Here is a 24,556-nt window from a genome sequence, read left to right as displayed (position 1 = left end):
AATCTTTGGGGGAGGCCTTTGCCCAGCAGTGGGACGATACGGGCTTATAATAAATAATAAATATAATGTGCCTTAGTTACAATTACTTTCAGCAACAACGTTTTTCTAAGAATAAAAATCTATATGTAAGATTGTTATCCAATTATACCTTTCCTGACGGCTACAAATTAAAGTTTTCCTCTCATAAAACTTTATCGCGACATTATCACTTCGTAAGGTGAAACTTTAAACGAGATATAAAACTTTTCATATCACTTCCAAGTTTCTGAGATAAGAAATATTTGCTGGAAATGTTTTTCTCCGTTAGAGTTTTGAAGCAAATAATTAGATATAAATTAACATTATGAATATCGCAAATACAAGAAATAGCTTTCTTAATTTGAGCATCATCATTTCGTATGTGGCGATAAAAGTTTGGAGTGCCCTTTGCCTTCACTAAAATACTTCTCAATTTTGAGCTACTAGACAGAATTTCTCAGTTAAACGTATTCGATTTATCGCACTTAGAAAAATGTGACCTTCATCTTTCATCTATACATTAAAATTAAGATATACGTATTTTCGCATTTTCATTCAAAACTGTTCAGATGTTCCTGTAAGAGAACAAGACCCCGGAATTCGCTAAAAGATTTCATTATTGAAAACCAATAATGAGTTTCCTTCAATTAGCCATTCATCACACTTCGCAGGCTATTAAGCTGTGGGTCTGGTTATTACGACCTAATGACACACCGTTATGGAGGTCAAACCGGCTGAACAGACCCCTGTGATAATAGCAGTATTAATAATTCCTATACATGTGGAATTTTGAAGAGAAATTGGATATTGTTTGACCCTTTTTTCCATGTATCGGAAACGTGGTCGGGATAATTTTGGTATTACCGCGAAACTTTTGTTTGGTCGTCCATAGCTTTGTTGGTATATTGTGTAATCTCAGGAATATAACAGCCTTTGCGCCGAACATTTTGATTTGCATGACACGTGTATCGAAAAAAATCGATACTGGATTAATGGGAAAGGAATGTTTCATCTGCATTTGCTGTTTTCGTGAGTCGAACTCAATCAGTGTTGCATCATAGTTTTCTGTTTAAAATTTGGTTTTTCTTATACGCTCTAAAAGGTATTATGTGGGAGAATTATATCTTAATCTCAATAATTTTAATCTATTATCTATTGAATTATACTCATGATCATTCGATCACACATGTGATAGGACAATCGGAGGATATCAAATAAAAAAAAAACTGTGTTAATATTTAACATTTATCATTATTACCCACTTTATACCGTCAAAATTCTACACACATATTGCGGTTATTCTACATACATACGGTATTGGCAGAGACAGAGACGTAAATAAAATAATAATACGTTAATATGAGACACATACGACGCAATACTCGTAATAGTTTCCGTTTCCGTAAATGAACCTTAGTCCCTGGAGCCGACGATTAAACCTTATTAGGGACAAGGGTTTGTTCCCACCTGACGACTCAACAAACTACGATTACTAACCCTTCACTATGAAGGTACGCTTACACTTATGAATAATTACCGACGACTGGTACAAGGTTACGAATATTGGTATGAAGATGGTAGAGATTGTTGCAAATGAGTAAGTATAGTTTATTCACAGCAAGGAGTAATGTACCTATGTAGGTTGTAGTCAATATTTTTTGGTATGTAAGTAACATTCGTTTTAACGGTAGTAAGTAAAAGTTTTATTATTGTTACACGAAATAACGAATATTACAAATTTAAGTCATGAAATTAACTTTTGCATGTGTTTCCTACATAAATATTTACTTAAGAATTTAGCACATACAAAAGTTATCAGCAACAGTTTTTACCTTAAACCCAGAATTTGTAGAACTTCCTTAATGCAAATCATTTGGTTGCAGAATCCAAAGACTTATAGATAGTTAAAAAATACGTAGATCATTAAAATACATAAAATTGCGGCAAAACTCTCTAGGTAGAGAAAATGTAGTTATTTCCACTCATTCCTAATGAAGCTTTCTCTAATAGCTGTTTATGAAAACACAAAACTATATTTAGATACCACAAAACAATTAAGCTTTTCCGTTTGTGGTGTACGTTCATAATTTATGTCAAATGTAGTGCGGTCCATTAAAATTTCTGCGGTACATTTCCATTATCGCATGCATTTAAGTGTTAAAATTTCAGAGCTCAACAGATTGAAACATTTTAGCTTACACGAAAACGTTTCGCTTTTGATGTATATAGTGTCATAGTATGCATACTTAAATTTTAAATGCGTATGTCGGACTAGAAGGCTTTCATGGCAAAATAGAACAATCTAGTGTTATTAAACATAGGTTATAGGTTACGTCTTTTATTTAACTCAGCGAATTAAAAGAGATGAAACGATATAAATAAAACAATATTAGTTTATAGGGAGGCGTATTGTACACCTAGTTTAGGGTATGGTGCATGTATCATGTAGGTAAAGAACCGTAAACCCACCGAACACCTAGATTTACAAACTGAAAATCCTTTCGTATTTCGGCAATTTACCGACCCGGGACACGAGCCTATAATCTCTGGATCAGTTGTCCTCTACTCCACAGTTGGATCACAGCGGCTTTGAATAGCCGATGTCTTTCACTACAAAATGGAACTTCAGAATTTTCAAATAATATTGTACTATGCACAATTTGGCAGTGTTTTTTTATAAAAGATAACTCCCGTACTAAGAATTGCTCTTGTTTCACGGGGATTTCACAAACGTGTAGCAACGGGCACAAAGTTCAACCAGACCCGATACAACTATTTGTATATCGCGCAAACATTTGTTCTTAGTGGAATTCGAACCCTCGACCTTTCACTGCTCTGGTAGTAGAGTAGTGACCACGAAGGCCGTCAAGTTGTGTTTGTTCGTTTGTATAATCCTTTTTTCGTTTGGAAAACGGTAGGCCCGATTTAAACAAAACATAGCAGGGTGATAACTCTGAGAAGGGATGTACTATGGTTTCTGCGATGCGATTTCTGGCCAGCCAGTTGAAATAATAAAGTAGAATTTATTATTTGGTCAAACTTCCGAAATAAATAGAAAAGCAGCTTTGAATTATTCTACTAAAGTTGTATAAAGTAATATCGAGTTGTTTACGTTTGCAGGTCAACAATAATAACTCTGCCAACAAGCTTTCACAAGAATAATTAAAAATCTCATAACTGTGTTCTGGTTTAAAATATAATATTACTGTTTATAAACGTTATTCACGTAAATATTATATTAGTTTAAACTTGTATTGCTTTTTATTTTGGCGCTAATTATACAGGCTGTGGTAATAAGCTGACGCCATGACAGTAAAATGCATGTTCGCGTATTCCCGTATAATAGACAATATAAACATGCAATGCGAATGTTTTAAAACAGAACTTCTTCTAAATAGACAAATATGCAAGAATATTATTAAAACGATAAACAAGTTTAACTTGATGTAAAAGTTAATAAGCGTTTCATAGATTCCAATTCAACATGTTTGTTGAAATAACAAGACTTTAGGGTCAGAATATACACACAAAATGAGCAAAATATAATCCTACAGTAAATATACAAAGGGTTATTTATCCCAGCCGGTCCCAGCGTGCGGTAACTTACTATTATTTACACGGCACAGCTGCCGCGACCTCTGTGAATCTCTGTGCTCCCGGTATGCAATTTTCAAGCTTCCGTCTTTCCACATTTGCATGTAACGAGAATTCTATGCTATTTCTAGGAAATTGTTTAATTTAGCATATAAAATTAGCGTTTGTGGCTTACAGAACTTAAATAGGTACCAGCATAATAAGATTGTTCCCGGAAAAATCGAATTCGATGATGCGAATTTCGTAATAACCGAGATCCATTTTGTAAATTGGTGCTGATTTCTCGGAATTGATGATAACGGCACTTTTGCCTATCATCTGTTAAAATTTGAGTGATTTGCTGTACATAAAAGTATATTGCATATTCTCTAGAATCGTATGGACCTGTCTGTAAAGTGGCACGCGTTTGACATCAAATATTTTTTGAAGAGGGGGCGCTGCTTACCACAATATAATTTTAAATAGTTATTCGGTTGGCCAGCAAAATGCATTGGTTACTATTAACAAAAACTAAATAGTGGAACAATGTCTCCGTTTCATTTATTTCTCTGTGACAAAGCAAAAAGATTACGTCCAGACCAGTAGAACTCCACTGAACTGAACTGACTTGGATAAATGGTATGTTTTTAGATCGGACTCTACGTTTTAAATGAAAGTACTTTAAACTTCTATAAAGATATATAAATGGAAATCGAATGATGGTCGTATTTTAGAGTACTTAAAACATTCCGGATTTTTAATAGTCTGAATCAAATTTTTACGAAGCTTAACTAAAAAAAGTTACCTTATTTGTTTACCTATAAGTTTTTTTTTTAAATAAGACGTAAATACAACTAAAAAGGACATTATTATTGCCCTTATTTGCTTATATTTAAATGTCTAAGACACAAAATGAGTTGTAAAATAAGAAGGACATTGTGTGTTAAGTTTACACCTCTTTGAGCAAGGCTTTTTAGACAATATTATGAATAAAGTCAGGACTATTTATGTAAAAGCTCGTCAGAGTGCACCTATATTTACAGGTCACTAGATTATTCTTTTAACTATAAATAATAACAACTTAGATAAAGTTGGAGGATAAATATATATGTATTTTTAAACTCGTTCCATCCGACATTGTGTATGATATAAAAAAGGTCATGTAATAAGATGCAAATAAGATGTAATAAATTTCAACAAAAAATTGGGAAACCCATTACTTCTTTACCTGGAAGGCTGTTTTTGTGTACAAATATCAGTTTATAAGTATTTAAAAGTCATTTTGCTGTACATTGATTTCTCCCTTAATTTATGAGACACGTCAAAGCAGCAATAAATTTTACGTACTCTATTTGTCAATTGAAATACACAATACGCATGCTGGACCGAAATTCAAACCCGGTCTATGCTCAACAATGGTTTATACACAAAGAGACAATCGGACTATTGAGGTAAAAGAAATAATCTATAAATAGCAAAAAGCTTTTCAAAGAGCACAAGATTTTTTGGGTTTTAAAAGCGAATATACCAATTTTAGAATGGTAAAAATATAACAAAACACAGAAAGGCTTTTTAGCTTGTTTGATACTAATGAAATGATGACAGAATGGATTAATGGATGAACATCAAGGGAATAAGGTTTCAAAAATGTTGTAACAGCTTTAGAATATAGAATTATGAGAATTATATAACATGAACAGAATTGCCCCTGTTTGATAGTGAATTGAACTGCTGATCATGAGGGGGTTCGATTTCCCCGCAATAACCATAGCGCCACTTGGTGGGTTCGAGTCCCACCTAAGACAAACATTTTGTGTGATGAGCATTTGAGCATCTGAGACTGGTTGTAAATGTATCTGTATAAGTATGCATTTAGAAGTAAATAATTGTGTCAGTGGTCTAGGTACCAAAAATACGGTGTTGAAAACCAGCTCTTTATACTGAATAAATAAACACAAATATTATTTTCTTGCTTACATCTTAGAAAAATCTTAATTTATTTAAACCTACATACCAGGGCAAAAGAAAGGTATAGATGTTTTTTTTATACATCAGGGATTTAATTTCTTTGTCCTTAGCACAAATGTCGGATATGATAGTCACAAAGAAATGTCATTAAATATTAACATCGTCCCAGTATCGTATGTAAATGTAACATTATTTGTACTCAAATCCCAAGGAACTTAGTAATGTATTCTTTGATACATATTGTAACAAACTGATCATTTAAAAGCGTAAGGGATGAAGGATATTGCGACGAATATTATTGCATCCTGTGTGAAAATAAACATTGACGGCTGCAAATGCATTTTTCGGAATAATAAATAACAATTTTCTTTGATTAAGATTCTGGACCGATATACATTTTTACAGTTAGTACCTACAATAGCAGTCTGTCTATGCGCGTTGTTTTAGGAAACTAGTGAACGGAATTTTATACGGTTTTTATCAAATAGACAAAGTGATGCAGCAAGAGGAAGGCTTTAAATCATTAATTAAGCTTTCAGCTGAACTATGATGATGATTTTCGATTGTTGAAACAATCTGTGCAAAGTCCGCCCATTTGATTTCAATAGTTTCCCACGATCTGCATCATCATAATAATATCAAGTATCTATTTTTGTAATACAGTAAGTTATTAATAACACAGCTTGTTATAATAATAAGAATATGATCACTACTTCAATGGATTCTTCATCTTTTACATAACGATTTTCTTTATATAACTTTTCAATCTCGCTAAAAGGCTTCTTTGGCTTTCATAAATCTTAATATCTACTTTTAAACATCATTTTTGATAAAAGCATTGATTGAGTTTGATGTGTTTGTTTAATGTTATTGAAAGGGTAATTAAAGTTCAAAGTTAATGTCAGCGAAAGGTTTAGTTTTTGAGGTAAACGTTCGTTATTTTTAGTTAATACGCGCGTGCCGTTTTAGTGTTTAAAGAGATTTGAAACTAAGTCTGATCTTAGTGAATTTAATTTCTCCGTTTTAGGTTTAAAGAATATTTATTCTCAAAATAACAATAACAGTTCACTGACAAAAAAACAAAAACATTCTCCGTTTTAGTAAATAGATATCTATTTATGCGGGTATAAAGCAGTTATTCTTGTTTTTATTCGCTATTGTGTAGTGATAAACATATCTTTAGCGCAATTCTGTATAGCCTGTACTGTCGAGTATCAAGAGCTCGACATTTAAAATTTACTGCCAAAATAGTTCTTACGGAGCCCGGTAGAGGCGCTAAACAGATGTTCGTGTAAAATTACTCGACAGCTAGGCGGTTACCGGTAGGTGATAGTAGTAGAAAATCGAGCTACTGTGTTGATATTGATTTTGCAATAATTTAACATCATTTTATAATATTATTACTCAAAATTGAAACAAAAAACTAGCCAGATAGAGTGTCGATTGCATATATCTCAACGTAACAATTAAACTCATTGACATATACCTAACGTATTTCAGTTACAGTTCGAATTTTCGCCAGAACGCCGAGCCTACGTCAGACATAGTCATATTTCGAGGTAGATAAATTGTTGGAGTACTACGTCTGGCCTACACGCTGTACCTACATCTGAGCAATATGTTCATCTGTCCGGCTCAAATTGGTCCGTACATTTTAGAACATATACGACTTCAATGAAATATTTGTTGAGTTAGGACTACACGTTCATTTTAATCTACTTTTTGGCTTGCTTTAGGTCGAATCAGCTTTAGATTTTACACTTAGAAACAGACAGGCGTTTAATATTGAGGTTTAATGTTACTATATTGTAGATGAAAATGTTAATTCGTATTATGTTATCAAAAAATTGTATAACCTTAAAGAAAATTCTCAAAAACTTTTTTCATTAAAATCGTGCATAAACGAAATAAACTTAATAAGAACGGAGATACATTTCAAAGAAGCAAAAATGCAGGTGTGAAGCACAAACAGAAAAACGAGAAATGTAATTCGAATTCCTGCAAAGGGGAAAGAAAATATTAACATTTTTATTTCGCATATAAACGTAAATTACGACTGCAAGGTTTTCGCTTCATTTCACGATGGACAAGCGTGCTTTATTGAAAAATTCACGAAATCGTACTCCTGAGAGCCTCGCAGGTTAATTTATTGCGGCAGTGTTGCCATTTTTAGACATTATTTCGTCATAAAATTTGAATACTTTTTTAGCTGTTGTTGTGGTATATTCTTTTACTTTTATGATTTAAAACCTTCATAATATAAAAGCAGACTTCATTTTGAGTCTACCTCGCGGTGAATTTTCTGCGCGTTTTCGTTCTGCCTATAAAACAAGAGTTCTAAGTTACAAAATACTTTAAAAACACTTAATTTAAATGTAACATTTATGATACCTTTTATACAATCAACTTACTGGAGAAAGTGAGCATAACAAACCAGACAACATTTTACTTCTACCAATATTATATCTATCTCAATAAATAACCTAGACTTAAAGGCAGTAACTAAAGCGAACCTGAAATCGTACCTAATTTCTCAATTACGGTCTAAGTCCGAGACTACGTTCAGTGAATACTAAAGGCACTTGTTAATATTCTGAAGGTGAAGCAAGTAATGGTGCCTAAAAGCTGTTATTGAAGACTATCATACTCAGTAATTTTGTGGTACTTTTAGTATTAGGTCGGGGAAAAAGTCTTTTCGCACTACAGTAAGTATGAACTTATAATAAAATCTCTTTGGCTTCAAGAATCACGAATAAGTACACGGTACATTAGGTTTCTTTCAGTGTGCTCGTGAGCTACCCAAATATTTAGCTTTTTTGTGTAGAGAAAAGATTTTATTACAAGTTCATACATACTATCATGCGAAAAGACTTTTTCGCCGACCTATTATATTCTTTAGCACTAGGTGGGCAAGGATTTGAGTTAGTCCTTGAGTTACGTTTTATCACGATGTTTTCCTTCACCGTTAGAGCAAGTGATAAGTGATCGTTTCTCATACTTAACTTTTTAATAGAACAGGGGTAATAAGTGCGACAATAGCTGACGGCCGAATTTTAAACCCGAATCAGGCCAGATTGTCTGCTGAGAAATTCTCGGGATACAAACTCAAGACCTTTGCTAAACAATGAGTGATAATGGTATTCTTTGGAAGTTGAGGTCGTTGTTCCTACTACTTACTTTTGGCTGCGTTATTCGGTATACTGCTTTATGTGCCATAAGAAATTTGCAGAAAATTGTTTAAGTGACTTTAAAAGATCATTTTTACAGTAAAATAATAAAAATAATCTTAACCCCTCACCGTCCGACTGCTGGGCAATGATCAAAGGATTAGACATTTTTAAGTTATTTCATTAATATAATTAAAAAGATTCGAGTAAATTATTTTTTCAAATTTTTTTAAAACCACAAGGAACTAATTTGTAAACTTCCTTTTAAGCGTAGCGGATATAAAAATTATGTAATAAAAAGTTATAATGAAAAACATGGACATCATTAAAACGTAATCCAATTAACAATGGAGCCTGCAAAGCTTTTAGTAGGCTTCATAATTAAAACAAAAACAGAGTGAGTTTCAACCCATTAGTGATATCGATTGCATACACTTTTATGTTTTGTACTTGAATGTCGTTTAAGTATACAATATGTAATGAGTTATTTTAAACATATAAAATGCTATTGGAGCTTTTGTATTCGCTTCAATATGCGTGTTATCATTTGATTTGCCATCTGACATGCAGTAACGTCATTATTACTCGTTTTTTTGCAAGATTACAAAAAGGCCTCTTTTAAATCAACTCATAGTTCTTATTTTTAGCTTCTGCCCGCGACTTCTTCGGTGTAAAAAGATTTCCTGAGGTTAAAACTAATTATTTGCATTAATTTAGATTATGAGCAATCGGTGAACCAATATTAAGTCCAGTTGTTTTTTATTCTTGTGAAAAAGTAACAAAATTATGTCCAGGCATACTGAAACACTCGCTTTTATAAAACTTCGCATTTATAAATATCAGTTTTTTGCATTTACAGTCACATAATCCTTATGTGATTATGATTTAAAAGCAATAGGAGGACGGTATCAGTCAGATACGATTGTTTATCTATTTCAGGAATTGCAATAATTTAAAGCCAAAATATTATTCTCCTCGGAGATTACCACAAGAACAGTTAGTTAACTAGGTGACTAAGTTATCAAGCAGTATGCAAGTAACGATGTACTCGACTTCAATTTGCGGATTGGACAAAGTTCTATCAAGTTTTCAGTTAGGAAGTTGTTAGTATCCTTGCCTGTAGTTTGACAAGGTGCCTGGTCAGTAGAAAACCCATCCTTAGATGTTCTCAAAATACAAACTCGGTAGTTACTTATTTAAGTAATGTAATTTAGTAATAAAAAACATTATTGAAACCCGTGACTGTCCCACTGTTGGACAATGCCTAAATATAAAGTTCTCTCCGGAACGAGCGAGGACTTGAGTCCACCACGGTGGTCAACTGCGGGTTGGGGGCTTTGCATGCCTTCACGAAATAAATTAAATACATTTGAGGCATGCATACACCGTTAGAACAGGTGATAATTATTTCTAATACACACATAACTTCGAAAAGTCACTGCTGTGTATTCTCGGGTTCAAACCGTCGAACTCTCGCTTGGGAGGTGCCAACTTAAACCACTCGGCTATCACTGCAAAAAACTGATACTTACGGCGTAAAATACTGTTTTCCTGCTTTATTATCTTTACAATAGCATAGTATATTTTAAGTTTATTTAATTTATTCCTATTATCAGTATATTACAAGATTTTACACTGACTCAGAATACCAATCTTCCCTTGATTAAAACTCGGGCACCAGTAATAAATTTTTACTAGAACCATTCCACACGACTGCTACAGAAAATCCAATCTTATTACTTCCTAACACGGTTTACTTTCATTTGCGATCATTACGTGAGGAAATTGCGAATCTCGTGTATGTGATAAAATTACTTCGAGTTTATAAAAGAAAGAGGTTTTAATTTACACCAACCAGTCAGACATTTTTGGAAACAGCTTTTTAACATGTTCTCCGAAAAAAGGTTCTGCTCGCTGGCTATATATAAAATAGTAATAAAATACAATATGAGTATAGTGGGAACTTTTCAGAATCGCTGAAAAAAATCCAAAAATGAAAAGTATGGATTTAAACACTGTCTTATTCTTATCATCACTAAGAATAGTCCATGCAGATCTTAGTGTATAAAGTCTTTTCCTATTTCACTGGATATACAAATCTTTTTGTCGAAGTCGAACACATCCATAGCGTTAAATGTTTCAGTCTCTGTTCTAGATTTCCAGGCTTTTAGGCTATACGTTGATTGTCTGTCTGCCAATCAATCAATCGTTTCAATTCGGTTAGTCTCTACTCTTGATTGCACACGTACATATAGTTTGATGATGCTTGTTGTAAATTGATGTCAAAATCTAGTGAACTATAAAAATAAATGCTTTATTTTAAATCTTATACCTAGTCTAATTTTGTCTCAATTATAGTACTCGTACATAACAAGACGCAAAACTTTGTTTATTACAGTAAACTTCGTGTTACAATAAAATTGCGAATAATATGCGGAAAATATTGAGTATAAAATTAAACTATTGTTATATTTCCATATTTGGCTGTAATAATAATAGGTGGTAATTCCTATGACAAATAGGAAGGAGTTTCAAGGAGTAGCTATGAAACACATATAAAATGCTTCTTGCTAGTTATGTTGTCCTGGTAGCTAATGTATCTCTTTACAAAAAGATGAACACACGTTAATTAATTTCGTAATTTCTTTAAAATAACTAGATGTTCCATTGTTCATTTTATAATTATGAATTAAAATATTTGTTTTTGAATAAAATTTAAATATTATTCATCAAAGTAGAGGCAGAGTTGACACTTTGCACGGGACATTTAAAACTTTATTCGAACAGAAGAAGCCCTTCGTTCGATTCACATGAAACAATAGGTACACTGCTCTCGATTTCTAATATCCTGGTAGTATGTTATGTATAGAAAAGTCTCATTAGTCGGAATATAAAATTTTATGTGTATGACATTATTATAGTATTGCCTTCCTTGCTATATTAAATAGAGAGACCATACGAGAAGATGCTAAGCGAGGTATAATCCCGGATCTCTCGAAACTATTACATTATTAGCGCTGAATTCCGGCCACACACGTCCGGAAATTCCGGGCCTGAATGCCAAATAGCTGAACTGTATACGAGAGAACAGAAACTCTACGTATGACATTTGCGGTGAATTAAAATAAGGCTTCATATTAACCCTCTATCTTCTGTATTATTTTACCAAATGTAGGTACTGAAGTAGTAGTGAAGTACCTACTTCTTGCTCATAGTAGCCTAGTACCTAACACTCATAAATTAATGCAACAAACATACGATCTATGTGTATGTAATGTTTTATTTTGCTTCAACGGTTAGCTATCATATCAATTGTTTCTAGAACATTTCGTTACGATTTATTTTCTTTTATTATCAACGACCAAATACTAAAATTATCCTAAATTTTTAGGAACCTAAAATAGTATTATGCTGTCTTCATTATGAGACACTATGACATCTAAAGTAGGGAAAACACTATTGAACACCACTTCATCGTAATTTCATTTAGTCTTAATTTCTAAATTTAGTCGTGAGAATAAGAAAGATAAAATATTGCGGAATAGATACATAAATTCATTGGTATATCGGAATTCCAGTGTAAACGGAACACGATGCAACGATGTCAAATCTCACGCATGACATAGTTGCAACGTAGCAAGATGTCATGTGTCCCACAGCCTCCGGCTTCGTGGCTGGATGACGCACTGTGTCATGTCTCGATCAATATTAACTACAAACATAGATTAAGAGTATCTTCAACAAGTTCTTCGGAAAAGTACCAGGGAGTTAGGTATGGAGATAACACTAAGACTTGCCACTATTATTATTTTGTAGACTAACTTGATTTTACTAAATGTTTGCTTTTGTGTAAAATGATATGTATTTGCTATAGGTATATCTAACAGCTAGCAGTATATTAAGCCCGAAATAAATAGTTAAAGCCGTAAGCTCTTCAACTTCTACTATATAATTGAAATTGCTCTACTGTATGACATGTTTTACCAAAAATTGTACTCAACTGTAAATTGTATCAAAAAAGTCGTATTTACAACTTACAATCGTGACTTTAAAGTACTTTGCCTTACACTTAACTTACTCAATTACCTTTCTATTAAATCTAAACTTTTCATGAAATCGCCAAGACCTATATTTAAATATTCTAGACTCAAACTTATATATAAAAATAACATTAACATAAACAATTCCTATTTCTCTATCAAAGATGTCAAAAGGCACGCGTAAACTATCAAAGCTTTGAGCTGAACTACTATAAATATGTAACACAAATATTGACAGATAAGTCAAAGAGATGTTAGACTATACGTAGGTAGATATATAATATACATTATGTACTGTTTTAGTACAAAACCTTCTTAATTATGTCGTGGGTTGAAACTTAAATGTCAGTACTATAATAGGCTTCTTAGCAGTATGTTTTCATTAATGTGAAACCCTAGACTCATAGTTTTCGAAATATAGTTGTTCATTAAATAATTTTGTATTATGTAAAGGCTAGACTTATTAATTTTGTTTTACATAGCTTATGTACTTTTTATATAATTTACTCGTACGTCTTAATTGTGAAGAATATTTTAATACGTCTACCTACGCTTGTTCTATCTTTATTATTTTTAAAGCAAAACTGTACTGTTATGCCCATACTTCTTTCGGACATCTATACTAATATTATAAAGCTGAATAGTTTATTTGTTTGAACGCGCTAATCTCAGTAACCGCTAGTCTAAAATAATAGTCGTCATCGATCAATGTGGCTGTTTTTGTCCATAATCGCACTGCTAATGACCACAATTATTAATTAAACACGTTATTCCACTTGCAAACTAACATTTACATTATTCATGTTTCACTCATTCACGCTTTTCATCCCTTATGTCTCCTATTTCCGTCGTAAGCTCACATTTTCAGAGCTTAAAGCAATAAAACAATACCGCTTTTAGAACATCGTATTCGGCGTCAAATTAAGACTTTACCCACACTTGGTTCACAGAAGTTAAATTCCGAGTGTCACGTGCTAAATATTTAATTACTCGTGCGTATATCTACTGTATACGTAAATATAGTAAGTACAGCCTGTGAGGCGCGGTCGCTAGTGAATCCAGCTGCTGATTAGGAGGTCTCCGGTTCGATACCCGGTTCCAGCAAAGTTCTGAAAATAATATTGGTCATGTATATAATAGAATATAGGCATTAACGCGAGCACTCTTATATATCTCAAAATTTCTAACTTTCGGCCCACGTTGCACTCAACGAAACGTTAGATATTTTAAGGTAAAATGCGTGGTCGCATTAATTCCCGTATTCTATTATAGGTACTATCGAACCAACTGAATCATGACCCATTTTGCCGACAATTCGCTTGAAACCGTCAAAACAGTAAGAATATCATCTCTATTGTCATAGTTGCACTTAGGACGTTTTAAACATGAATACGACTGTGTTATGATGTATCTACGAGTACAGACAACTTTGACCTTTGTTAGCACAGTACTAGATACGTTTTCGATAAATCACTCTTAATTTGAATCTAGAATGTTAATAGTCTAAACTCTTTTCACAACGAAAAAATATATTTGTGTCAAATGTCAAATAGCACGTCATTTAGAAATCTGTGAAACGTTTCGATTAGGGTAACCATTATAGTCATTGCCCAGCATACAGTGATTGCCAACGTTCAGCAATAATACGTTTATTTTAATTTCTACAGTAACCAGTTCAAATTAATTGCAATATATCTATATCACTTTTAGAATACTGGTTACTTCTTTCGTTAAGTTTTAAAATTAGGTGGACAATTACTGTGATTTAAGAAGTCGTTTTTTATTAGTAATTTATTTATAGTTTACAAAGTTATTGAAACAAATGATTGATGTTCCTTTAGAAAGAATATTTAAGTTGCGTTTATAAAAGAGTACTATTAGAATACTATTGACCATAATGGTGTATAAATTCCTTAACCGGGTAATAACTATACTGGTTACCCTATATTATTTTAATTTTTATAGTTACATTATTTCCTATAATGGACGCCCAAAGATTTGTCGCAATAATGACAGATAACAAATTCATTACCAAGGAAACGTAGGTTCAAGCGAATTTCGACCTACGTGTATATAGACGTATTTTAGAAAATGAGCACATGGTGGGTCATGATTCAGTTTGTTCGATAGTACATTAAACATGCAACGCGAGAGTTTAAAGTTATGATTACTATTGGTCATTTCTAACTTAAATTTGAACATTCATAAGTAGCCCGGGTCAGTAAGTCAGCCCATGACCACGGTCGATGTAATTTGATCGAAACGTCGGGCAACAAATAAATTAGATAGCTACCTTAAAATTGTTATCGCGTTAAAGCCCCGTTTTAAATATACCCGTATACAAATGTGCCTTTGTAAATTATTGTTACCTTAATTGTGTCACAACTGTGTTACCTTCAACCATATTATTATATAAACCAAATTCATCATACAGCAATTACGCTAAAGTATATTGCGTTTAAATTAAATTGAAACCAACTAATATACTCCATGTAATCTCGGTACTAATTGAAATACGACTGTTTCTTAGTGCGTAGACAAAATAGATACCTTAGGAAGTAGTACTTTGTATAGATACATACATACATAACTACATACATAAATGTGTATTTTTTTTAACACAACTCCCGTACTAAGAATTGCTCTTGTGTCGGGGGGATTTTTACAAACATACAACTATTTGTGGATCGTACAAATAATTGTTCCGTGTGGGAATCGAACCCACGACGTCCCGACGCAATGGTAGCGGCGTGGTGGACTTAACCACTGCGCCACAGAAGCAGTCCATATAATACATTATACCCAAAGGTGAAGGCAGAGTTGTAAGAAATACACCCTCGGTTCGCCATTAACAATTTCAATGCAATGTAATAGGGTGCGAACCTGTTGTCATTAATTGTACCATAAAATGCGAATTTTTAAAACTTATTAATCTCGTCTATTACTTCCAATAAAAGTGTCAAGCAAACGGATTTAGTTTCTATCCCGTTGTCATGGAGAATTCCTCTAAATTATTATACCCTAGTACAAACGGTTTCTATTCATTAATAGTACAATTATATTCATAGGCAATGAGAGCCGCTTAACCCCTGGAGAACTTCGACAATATCAGTTTCCATTGTTTTATCCTTCTATTGAACTATTCTCATTCTAGCGATTAAACTTTGTAAGACAGTATGATTCTGGCTTTAATAAAAATTATTATTATTTATAAATTTAGACAATTTGAAAACTTATTTGTTTACAAGCTTTTGGCGTCTGCTTTGATTCGAAGTTCTAAACACTCGCAATACATTTTTATTCCTCTCCGGAATATTTCCTAATAATTCATTACCATGTCATTTTCAAAGATCTTTTACAGTTGCTACGAGTAGTCAGAAGCTTGAAAGTCCGACAACCAGTCTTACCGAGGGATATCGTATTAGAACACAGGTAACTGGGTTGTGGAGGTCCAATAGACAGTTGATCTATGGAAAATACTAGTACTCAGCTGTATCTCTTGAGACTGAAAGCCGACCCCAACATAGTTGGAAGAAAAGCTTGGCTGACGGTGATTTCTAATACAATATAATATACCTACTTCTTTATGCTACAAAATTATTGCTTCAGCTGTTATCACAAATACCAAATATTTTACTTTGATAGAGATATATACAAGACGTCTCAAAGCTCAAAGGGAGCTATGTCAATATAACCTAATGCTGGGGCTACATTAGCGGGCTATGGCGAATATTCGTGTTAACGCGATGAATGTGGCCGGGTTCATCGTGTCATCGCGTTGTATTCGGGCGAAGACGATGTAGTATCGAGGAGCTGTCGGTAAACTGGCGCGAATCAAAGGGATTTGTCGCGCCAATATTCGCTTAGGTGGCTACATCTACGTCAATTCAGTGTTGTCCAGACTTTGAAGCGAGACGGACGTGCATTTAATTTTTTACACTATGGAGTGGAGTAACGAAAAAGTGTTAGAATTCATTCAATTTTATAGCACAAGGCACGATGCATCGCGTCAACTCGACACGAATCTTCGCCTGCCTTAATGTAGACAAGAACATCGCCCATACCCGAACACGATGTTTTTGTCGCGCCAACACCATACGAATCTTCGCTCGCTAATGTAGCCCCAGCATAAAGCGAAGAAACTAAGCTTTCGCTATGCGAGCCCTCTGTACGTCTAAACTCTTCTAAACATATGAGTGCCTGGTACAAAATAAATAATATCTTCTGATGTATAATAAATGTATGTAACACGAAACCCTCGTTCGAATATGAAATAGTATTTAATAAATACTTTTTATACTTTGAAATTATGATGATATTATATTATTATTCATTTTCAACTCCTATTTCAACTAAGATAGAACAATAATATGCCAAACACAATAATAGTACGGATGAAAATACTGAAATTTGCTATTAGTTTAGGCGTAATATTGAAATGCAAATTTAGCATCCACCTGCCAAATGAAGCAGATGTTGTTTGAATAGTTCATCGACGAAACTTCATAAATTAAACGGGAATTTAATATCACTTATGTAGGTATAAATAGTACTCGTATTTCAAAACTTACCTACCTGAAGTATTCGTAAATTAAACTGAGACTGTTAACAAGGTATGTCGCCCTGGTAATCCAAATTTGTATATAGGCCTGGCTTTCAGAAATACGTAACTCATCTTTTTGCCTGTCCAGGCATGCAGGTCATGGCGTTTAGAAAATTTTTACTAAAAGGAGTTTTGTAGGCCGGCAGAATATTAGACCAAAGAGAGCAGTAAGTATCTTAAATGTAAGTGAAACTAACAAAAAAACCTAATTAATAACTACTAAAAACTTAAGTTGAAGAGTTCATTTGAAAAACGATAACGATATCTTATTATTTTACCACATAAACAGAGCTACTTAATTAAAATGGACACAAACATTGTGCTTCTAAGACTAGACGTAGCGACTAACTTTTATTAAGTTTAGCTTAACTTATTACTTCTTGCGCTCCTCGCGTAGTGATTAACACATACGACCAGAGCAAAAAGCCTTAATAACCAAGCTCTGCCTCACATGATTTAGTATTCATCTTACCGCATAATTAGTTGGCAACTTTAAGGAATGTTCTCGTCTACGAGGTAACTGAGAAAATACGAAACTAAGATCGGTTTCTCGCCCTACTTAATAAGTAATAGCACAGTTAACAGGTCAAATGAATAATGTACAAGCAGTAAATAGTTCATGATACGTCTTTCTTAATTTTCTGAGGTTAGTTAGAACATGAAGAAAATTCCGCCTATTTTGTTTGCTATAATTATTTATGTATTAAATGAAAATCAGTACTACCAGGAGAACATGATTCTGCGAAGTAATTACCAGTAATTGGACATTGTGGTAAATACAAATTAATTAAGGTGTCATCAGTTTGTGGTTTTTGCTTTCGACGCTGTAATACGACAATCGAATTAACATAAACAAATTACGTCACAAGCAGTTTAGTTCATCAAAAAGTACAAAAATATCGAAATTAAAATCGTAGATTAATTTGAGTTTAATGTCAAGAGCAACTATGTACATTATAAGTCCAAAACCGACTTCCAAGGTGCTTCTACCTTCGGCTAAAAGCCACTTAAACGGCTGTCTAACAAAATTAAAGAGAAGCACTGATATCCAGTTACAGAGCTTCTAAGAGCCATTAGTGCAGCGAAATGTCATCAATAATATCCGATTTCTTACGCCATGCGCCAGTTTATTTATAAAGAGATACATGTATTACCAGGACAATAGGAATGATGAAGAGTAGTTTGTTTTTATGTAGAGTTTCCGAACAATACGCGGAAATAGCTATTTCTGGGTAACATGTTACAAGCCGGTATTGCCTTATTTAGAACCTACAGTATTTTATTTCTAGATCAATTAACACGCCCACAATATTGTAAAGATGCTTATTGGTCAATAAAATACAATTAAAATAAAAAAAAATCATCAAAATTTTCAACCAATAATAATTAACATGCGACAATGTGTATTGAGGATGACACGAGATGATGCATCAATCAGTTTATTCGTAATGAGATACATGAACTACTAGGACAACAGAAGTTATGAGAAGCATATATTAGGTTATTACTGTTTTAAACAACTATGGTAGAGGTAAAACTATTTGGGAATTACCATAGATCAATAAATTTATGACGCTTTTTCCGTAAGTATATTTTGAAGGCATCAAATATTGCAGAAATACATATTCTACGAAAAGCGAATTTCTAGAAAGTAATACTCAAACAAATATATTCGGCAACTCATATTGATATGTTTCTACGAAGATCGACATAAAGGGTTGTGCAAAAATATTTCAACGGAAATATGATCAATTTATCTCATAGGGTATTTCGAGTTTAATGCAAGTTATTGATAGATTCTTCACCAATTCGCCTTGTGGTTTGTTTATCGCTTATTGAGCTAACAAACTTAATATTAAAGAATGTTCTCGATTATAATAAAAAAATATTTGATATGTACCTTGTTATAGAAATTCCGAGCAGTTTCGCTTTGTTTTCCCTTGTTCAATTTTTTATCATTAAATATGTTTAAGTAATGTAATGTTAACGAAGTTACGATAAAGCTTGTAAAAGTACTGTGGATTAGTCACGATATGCTAATTAAGGCTGCTAATGAGTTTCAAGGGCCTGATAAAATTTCGTCAAATATTTTAGATTTCATCCAAAAATAAAAATATGTACTACTGATTGTATATAAAAATGAACAGTTCGTTATTTCATTGTTTCTATTTAAAATAAAACAAAGACGAATTTTCATTAAAATTCGAGAGCCTAAACAAACGTGCTACATCAATATTGGCAATAACAATGGCCGAAAAAACGAGAAACAATACAAAAAGAGAAATTAAAACAATAGCCAAACAAAAAGGTTAAATAACTGGCCATCTACAACGTACATTTGAAACTCGAACCTATATTTGAATACGAGTAATTTTTAGCCTGGTATAATTTAATAGTTAGATTGTGTATTCAAAGAGCCTAGGCACTCTGTACTCTGCTACTCCGGAGAGCTCGTTAAGCTCCTTTCTGGTTATGACAGCCTAGTCGATGGCTCATGAATACCGTGAAGAAAAAACTTTGCTAGCGACTTTGTATGCAAAGTAAAGCAAGCTTCAGTAACTTGATATTGAGTTGAGACTTTGATACCTTGCAGAATTCATTATTATAGGAAGGGTAAAAGGAATAATAGCAGAAACATTTTAATTACCGTTACCTCCTTTTCCTGTATGTAATTGACTACATACATTTTGACCCTTTACAGAGCTTACTTACTAACAACACAGATCCGCTCCGTAACCTTAAAAAACCGGTTTTGTTAACATTAATAGTTTGAAACAGAAAAGGCCAAGTGCACTATTAAAATACAAAAGAACCTTTACCTTGCCGTACTCTAGCAAAATGGGGGAACGAAAGTTTGATAACGGAAATTTTTGGCATACAGGGCTTTTTTAATTTGTAAATTAATGTTATATCATCTTTTGGTGTTGTCTGACCTCGATGCCAACATACCGTGAAAACCTCTGAACATATCAAACATCTATGAACACGTAAACAGAGCAGTGTGAAGCCATGAATAATACATAACGCTTGTGAAAAATGGAGCACGCAGTACATGCACGGTTAGGCACAGGAATCTCTCGGGTCTGCCACTGAACCATTGTCAAGTATGAGTTGTTTTTATCGTAAAAACTTTGAACACGACTATGCTTTTTACATGCAAGGTAACGGTGGACGTAATGTTGAAAAGTGGGACAGCAATGAGTAAAAAGAAATCAAAAAGTAATAATCCTACCTTGATTACTTAACGAAAAGATTATCTTTTGTTGTGTGATATATTTGAATACTTGACACAATCCTGCAGCATTAATTACATAACATGTCCAGCAATGAATGAAAGCTTTTACGAAAACTAAAATTGATTTACATAATTAATTATCAGATTACAATGCATTAAACCTGAATAACAATAAATCATAATTATGTGTGTATGACATGGTGATTTATGTATCCATTTCGAACGCCCCCTCTTAATTCAGTAGTTATCCCTACCAGGACATTATGAACGTGAAGAGCTTGTATATTGAGTAATGTTATTCGGAACATACGCGTCTCCGGTTATCATTCGACGCACGTTGCGGGATCAATTGAGGATAACCGAGCCTATAAGCATGTGATTGAAACATTCGCTTTATTGTCTTTCCTTTTAGCGGATTTTTGTATTATTTATTTGTGTTATAAGGATTTATTTGCAATAAGCTAAGTCGTACTGAACTAATGATTAAACGCGTATATTCGTTAGCACATATTTAGGAAGATGTGTCTCGGATTTACATAAGCAACTGGTGTCCGATATAATATAATATATGTATGTAGTTACCATACCTGTAAATCATTATCCAGTTCCTTTTTCCGTCGTACAAATAACCACTTTTCTGTTGGAATCATATGAATCCAGACTAAATCGTTCTAAAAACTATTTATCGTAAGATTTTATGTGTCTGGAATCGTTTTAGATCGAAAAAATATCGTTTATTACTGAGTAGCTCGCCCAAGCACTTTAAAAGTATTGATAATTCTTCCCTCCCGCAAAGTTATGACAAATTGAGAAAGTCTTAAATATTTGTTTTTACGTGAGGTACTTAATCCTAAAAGATTGCTTCAGAATCTTTTGTTTACATTTTAAAAAATCATCAGAGACTGTTATAAATGTATGAGAAAAAACCAAATGGTATGAGAGTTTTAAAGCTAGAGATAGGGAATAACTCGTAAATTTTTAATGTACACTCCAAAAAAAAACGAATCTTAAATACTCATTAGTTCTCTTTGTCCTCAGATGGCAGAAACACGTACTCGTATCCAACAAAATGATTTGCTACTACATGAAGCTGTAATCAAGAACGAACCAGCCGCGGTCCGTGAAGCATTGGAACGACCCACAGATGTCAATTGCAGAAACAATGTGAGTATAACTGTTCTTGTACATTATGTTGTCCTGGTACTTGTGACAAACTTATTTTGTAACAATGGCTTTGATTTGTATAGGATAGGCAGAAAAATTCTGTTCTATACACCTGAAGATTCCTCTTCCTGTAGCTCTACCATGAGTTGGCAACTATAGTCTCCCGCAGACACTGTAGTTGAAAAAATGTATGAAAACTCGAACAGCGCCTCTAGCGGATAGTTAAGGTACCAACATTGCTACCATGAGTTGCCATAGTTAGTAACGTGTAGTTAAATTAAACAACAGTGAATGTAGATTGGCTTTGTCGTTCATTCTTTCCGTACGATAATGGTACCATGAGTTACGAATTTGACAGATGCTGTAGTAACGAACTATTACTATAGTAGTTACGGCACTCACCGACTTTTAGCTTCGTGAGAGCGTATTGTTTTACAAATAATTGAAGTTATTTTCCATTAAAAAATGTTCGATAGAACAAATATTGGTTGTGATATGTTTGAAACTGCTGCATTCAAAGATGAACGACGTGAACAAAGACATTTCAAAGTGGTATGCGGGAATTAAGTGGAAATCCCCTCAATCTCTCAATAATTGTAAAACAAAGTTTACAAAACTATATCGACTAACAAAGAAGTGTTTATAGAATTTTGTGATTTATTATGTCAACACACGGGTTTAAAATCATTTCAAAGAGTTTCATTAGCATCAAAGGTAAGCCTGTTAAGCTTACCTTTGATTTGTATGTATGTATATTGTATCAGCGTGTTGTTGGGGAGGCGAACCATTTTTTCCCAAGAGGCCACAAGGGTGATCATTGTAAAAGTTACTTCAGCTTTAAACCATGCAGTTTTTGCAAACATGTTCATAAAGTTTCCTAGGACGCGGCAGGAAAGAGGATTATTTAAACAAAGATGAAAATAAAATTAGTTGTTAATTAGAACCCTTGCACTAGCACTAAAACGTAACTGAGGTGTTTTCTTTTGTCCCCGGCTGACAATAAACAAAAAGCAATAACACAAAATCAAAAATACACGAAAACGTCCCAAATTATATGTAAGCGACGACTTCTTATTTTTGTTGGTTAATACTACCATATCAATTTCAAACGTGTGTCGTATTTTCTCTCTGTCTGTCTTATGTGAATAGAAGGAGATAGAACTACAACACTCAAGCTTAGTCAAGTTACAGATTGAATGTTGACATTATGTCGCAAAACCACAGATTAAAAATCTTACTACGAATGATAAAGTTTTAACTATAACGAGAGTAGTTAACGTCAACACAACTCATGGTACGAACATTTAAGCCCACTGTTGTAGTTGCGTTCTCACGTTAACTACTCTAGTTAAGTAAGATGATTTAACTACGCCAACTCATGGTAGAGCTACTGTTAATGTCGTATTAAAAAATCTCTTTTACAAACCTAATAATTATTTGCTTACAGCACAATAAAACTCGGTGGTTTTCTTTACACTAATTGAGTCCTACCACAATATATTTCGTATCAACATTGTCATCCATTTTTAGCTTTTTGTCCAAAAGTCAGTGAATCTCATTCTCATGGCAACCGCAAAGGCTTATTTTTACTTTACATTCTAAAAATAATGTATACCACATCAACATAAGAGCATTGTTTTCGCTTTTGTGGGTAACTTAATTGGAATACGTATGTATTTGTTTGTTCATTGTGTTGAAGCGCTAATCTCTGCCTTCGACATGATCCGCGGTGACGTACAATAAATTGGAAAACAGGCTTATTTCGGATTAATTCCCGAGAATTGCGAGAAATACGCACAAAGGAATCTTGGTTACGATATCAGAGGAAATTGCTTACTTACATGATTAACACGATATTACCTCTATTATTTGTTTTATCAAAACGAAATTTTAGTATGAGACTTTTGTTTGTTTTTCTCAGTACGGTAGAGCGCCGATCCACTGGGCCGCTAGCAGAGGGAATGTAGAGATAATCAACTTACTCATTGAAGCCAAATGCGACATAGAAGCAGCTGATAAGGTAATTTACTTGTGAATAATTTATTTTACTTCCTAAACGAATCGTAACCGAAAAACGTATTCCACACGTCCCCTGTGGCTTTATACGCTTGGTATAATGATAACGTAAAAAGGTTTTAGTATCCATTTTTATTATTATGCCTGCTTATTTATTAAAAACGAGAGTTTTATATGTTTCTTTGTCTTTCTGTACCAGGGTTTTATAACAAGGGAGGAGTAAAATGGAGTATTGTTTCAGTTTGGTATGCGGCCTCTTTTAATGGCAGCTTGGCACGGACACTTGGATGCTGTGAAGACACTGGTCAGGGCAGGAGCTTGCCTTGCCGCCACCAACAAAGTATGCAATTTTATGTCACTTTTATGTGTTGATAAACTACGTAGAGAATTTAATTTCAATCCAATTTTAACCAAAAAGATTCCGATTTTCATAATATAACAAGTCTGGCAAGATTAAAATACCAAAGGTTTGCATTAAAACTTTGAAGATTGACCTTAGTGTGGCTAAAACAAATTGCAATTTAAAATTGGGTACCATTGACCTCTGTCAGAATGTTGATTAGATATAAACTAAAAGTAACAGTACAATAATGCGAGCTAGTAAAAAATCTAGACTATGTTTACTTTAAAGCTGATTGAGCAAGTCGTTTAAATTAACACGTACACATGCAATTAAGCATAGTTCTAGGTCGTTTAGTAAAGTGATTTACTAACTAATTACATATAACATTTAAATATAAATTAACTAAACTTACATACATATATAAAATCG

At 33.4% G+C, this 24,556-nt stretch overlaps 1 protein-coding gene across 1 annotated transcript in view; it reads left to right on the top strand.

Annotated features, from left to right (window-relative positions):
* Nucleotides 1-24,556, top strand: part of LOC142979038 (uncharacterized) — a 68,560-nt gene that overhangs the window by 6,371 nt on the left and 37,633 nt on the right. The window contains exons 2-4 of the mRNA XM_076123794.1: nt 21,643-21,768; nt 23,690-23,788; nt 24,026-24,124. Of these exons, the coding sequence (XP_075979909.1) occupies nt 21,643-21,768; nt 23,690-23,788; nt 24,026-24,124 (324 nt within the window). The remainder of the gene's footprint in view (nt 1-21,642; nt 21,769-23,689; nt 23,789-24,025; nt 24,125-24,556) is intronic.

Source organism: Anticarsia gemmatalis, chromosome 15 (genome assembly GCF_050436995.1).
Source record: "Anticarsia gemmatalis isolate Benzon Research Colony breed Stoneville strain chromosome 15, ilAntGemm2 primary, whole genome shotgun sequence".
Taxonomy (NCBI): domain Eukaryota; kingdom Metazoa; phylum Arthropoda; class Insecta; order Lepidoptera; family Erebidae; genus Anticarsia; species Anticarsia gemmatalis.
The sequence above is the reverse complement of the archived record's forward strand: the minus strand, read 5'-3'. Positions and strand labels throughout refer to the sequence as shown.